Source organism: Pieris rapae, chromosome 22 (assembly GCF_905147795.1).
Source record: "Pieris rapae chromosome 22, ilPieRapa1.1, whole genome shotgun sequence".
Classification (NCBI taxonomy): Eukaryota; Metazoa; Arthropoda; class Insecta; order Lepidoptera; family Pieridae; genus Pieris; species Pieris rapae.
The window spans coordinates 1,146,115-1,149,908 of NC_059530.1; the positions used below are offsets into that span (position 1 = coordinate 1,146,115).

Here is a 3,794-nt window from a genome sequence, read left to right on the forward strand (position 1 = left end):
CTTCAAGTTCTAATAAAGATTCTGGCGTTCGTAAGGTTCGTAAGGTATTTAGTGTTGCTATGTATAACTTGTTTTCATTTCTTTTGTTTTTTATTCTTGTTAGAGGGTGATGGTCTAGATCTTCCGCAGGGACCAGCCGTGTTGGAAGACATTTTGTTGATTGTTTGTGTATATAATTCATTGTTGGTGTATTTATCATTTGATTCCGGTGGTCCGGGGGCACATTTAGTTCTTTGAGAGATTTATTTGCGAATCATAGCTTGTTCTTTCTACTTAGTTTAGTATGTTTGGTCTTATGGTTTCTCTACTATGTGTTTTGGGTTGTATGGGTGGTGGGTTGTAAAAAAACACAAAAAATAATGCGAATTAATTTCTCAAAATAAACAACTGTCCTTTGCTCCGGTAGCAGTAAAAAACTTTAAACATTGTGCAAGGGCTAAATGTACGTTAGCTTTATACATTGCTGAACATAGTTCAATAAGACATATTGACCATTTAACTGAGGTGTGTAAAAAATGTTTCAAAGATTCGAAATCAACAAGTGAAATTGCATAGAACTAAATGCACACAAATAATAAATGATATTTTGGCACCTCATTTCAAAAAGGAACAGGTGGTCAAAAATATAGTTTGCTATTAGATGAGTCAACCGACGTGAGTGTCACAAAATACCTTGGAGTTGTCATAAGGTATTTTAGTTCAGATAAAAACAAAGTCGTATCTGCGTTTTTAGCCCTGCAACCATTGGAAAGTTCTGATGCTGTTGGAATAGTTGCGGCTCTGGTAAAATGTCTAGACGACCATGACCTTGACTTACAAAATTTGATTGGCTTCGAGAAACAGCGTTTATACTATTCTCAAAACGCAGTATAATCTTCCACATCTCATATTGATACCATGCGTCTGCCATTCTTTACAATCGGCTGTAACTCACGCTTCAGAAAATACTTTGCCACGGAACATAGAGTTTTTGATTCGAGAAACATACAACTGGTTTTCACACTCAACAAAGCGCCAACTTGAGTATAAGAAGGTTTTTGAATTAATCAATTGTGGTGAAACACCTCTGAAAGTTTTGAGGGCCTGTGACACGCGGTGGCTTTCGATTGAACCGGCAATTGTTAGAATTTTATCGCAATGGGACGAGCTAAAATTACATTTTTTTTTACAACCAAGGACCGTTGTTATACAGCAGAAATGCTATATTCTATGTATTCTGACGATCAAAATCGTCTCTACATGGTCTTTTTAAAAAGCATTTTGGGTGAAGTACAACAAACTATAAAAATATTTGAAAGCGAAAAAGGCCAACCCCGTAAAGCTGTTAAGTTCTTTAATGACATTGCTGCGTTCCGTATGCCAAAGAATAATATTGCCAATAGCGGCAACAACAGACAAAGATTTTATCAACCTTAAAATAAAAGATCACCTCAATCCTATGCCTTACCTCGGATATCTTTTTGAGTCGGAAGTTCAAAAACATCCAGAATCCCATACTGTGAACATTGCTGTGATAAGATCGCGCTGTATTGCTTTTAATGTGAAATTAAGAGAAGAACTACAAAAACGACTTCCAACCAACTATGAAGCCCTACAAAAAATGACACTCTTGAGCGAAGAAGAAACTTTAAAACAAACAAAAGACACTTCCATAACAGTCCTTGCGAAGGAAGTAGGCATGTCTGAAGAAAAAATTGATTATATCTTATAAAGTCTGGCTAATGAAAGTTGATACTGAAAAAGCGCGGCAAATTTAAAAAATATCAGTATGGCAGCCCTAAAGTAAAAAGGAAAGTTGGAACAACTCACTTTGATACTTTTTATTTTTATTTTACTAGTGGACAAAATTGCAAAATTTTGTCCGCGTTATGACGAGATTAAAAGTAGCTTATATCACTTTTTAACTCTTTATTATCACACGTCACTCCATTGTGGCGAATATAGAGGGACAAACAGGCTATCAAACACTATCATGAGTATCAATATTATCATGAGTTTTAAATATTTGTAAATCTATGTGAGTATATATCAAAGAAAACAACACCATATATTTTTATACTGTTTTTTAATCACTATAATCAAAATCTGAATCTAAAAATTCAACATGGAGTGAATCGTCACAATCACTGGAGTCGCTGCTGTCTCTTAAATTGATGATGAAGCTTTCCAGATTATTTTCAGTTATATGGTCTCTTCTTTTGTACTTGTCTTCCACATGAATGACATGGTCTGTCATTTTTTTCCAATCATCTGCTGTAATACACTCAAAAGATTGTTTTATAAGATCCTCGAACTCTTTTGGAGTTTGGCTTACATTTTTGCTTCCCACATTTCTTTTTGCTAGACTCCATATGAGTTCTATAGCATTTAAGTCACAATGATATGGAGGAAGTCTTAGCACTTCATGTCCGTTTTGGCTTAAAAGTTCATCAGCTTCATAAATAGGTTCTGGTGTGTTCGGTTTTACTAAGCAGAGCAACTCTGCTTTTGAATTGTATGTTTCAAATGAAATACCATTCAATGTAAGCCAATTCTGTATCTCTAACTTTCGATTTTGAGATGTGGGCGCTTTATTTATTATGACAGAATGGTATGATGCATTGTCCATTACAATTACACTTGGTTCATTCAAATTGGGCATAAGCGTTTCTTGAAGCCATTTGTTGAAGTTTGTGGAATTCATGTCATGGTGGTAGTCGGTCATTTTCGATTTGGTGCTAAATACCAACAATGAGTTTGGAACAGGGCCTTTCTCTGATCCTGCATGCACAATAATATATCGTTTTCCTGACGATATATTTTCAATTATTCCACTTGTTGATGGACCTTGCCAACATTTTTTAGGCTTATAGGTATTGTGAACATAAATTTCATCTAAGTAGATTATTGGCTTGCCTTCTGCACGTTTCGATGCAATGGTACGCAAAAAGCGATTTCTCCATGCAGCTATATCATACCCTACCGGGGTAAAGTTTACAATTCAGTACCTCGATTTTGAGGTCAGAGGGGGAGGGGGGAGGGTCTACTTATCACCCCCAACCAATTTCAAGCACCAGAAACAGTTATTTCAATAAAAAAATAAAAAAACCAAAACATATATACCTAACATTAACCGGACCCATCGTCCTCAAAGTCATCCACATAAGCCGGTCGTTTACCAAGCATAGTTCACCAAGTTTCAAAAAATGCAAATAAAATAACGCACATTCACAAAAACAAAAGAAATGTAAAAAGTAGCGGATTTTTAACGGCTAATCCGTACTGTAACACAACTAACCTAACACACTCTTCTGGCAAAATCCAAATTCGAAATGGCCGATTGCGTTTAAAAAATGAATAGGGATGTAAAAAATATCGATTTTTAAAAAGTCAAATTTAGAGCGCGATTTAAATATTCGATGAAAATCTTCCACTTTCCATTATTATTTAAATTAAATATTAATATACTAACTTTACCTAACTGAACTAGATAATAATTCATTTTTTGAACAGTTATTTAAATTAAATATTAATATACTAACTTAACCTAATTGTACTATATAATAATTGGTTTTTTGAACAGTTATTTAAATTAAATATTAATATACCAACCTAACCTAACCGAACTAGAAAATAATTCGGCTTTTGAACGGCTCCGGCGCGAAGGTTCTTTGGTACAGCGGGTGGGGGCTGCTCTTCCTTCGCGCCGGAGCCGTTCAAAAGCCAACAGACAAGACTAGACCACGTGGAAAGTGGGGTGCTCTGATAATTCTAATTACGGTAAGTATTCTAAGTTCGACACTTTTAAAGGGTGA

At 35.2% G+C, this 3,794-nt stretch overlaps 2 protein-coding genes across 2 annotated transcripts; one reads left to right on the plus strand and one right to left on the minus strand.

Annotated features, from left to right (window-relative positions):
- Window positions 1–585: 585 nt before the first annotated feature.
- Window positions 586–2,019, plus strand: LOC123690179 (zinc finger protein 862-like; the record flags this gene model as incomplete). The annotated part of the gene is made up of 2 exons (XM_045633285.1): window positions 586–834; window positions 869–2,019. Coding segments are annotated over 2 exons (633 nt in total), but the record flags the coding sequence as incomplete, so codon positions are not given.
- Window positions 2,020–2,048: 29 nt separating this feature from the next.
- On the minus strand, window positions 2,049–2,980 carry LOC110996008 (the record flags this gene model as incomplete). The annotated part of the gene is made up of 1 exon (XM_022263489.2): window positions 2,049–2,980. A coding segment is annotated over one exon (915 nt), but the record flags the coding sequence as incomplete, so codon positions are not given.
- Between the last annotated feature and the right edge of the window lie 814 nt (window positions 2,981–3,794).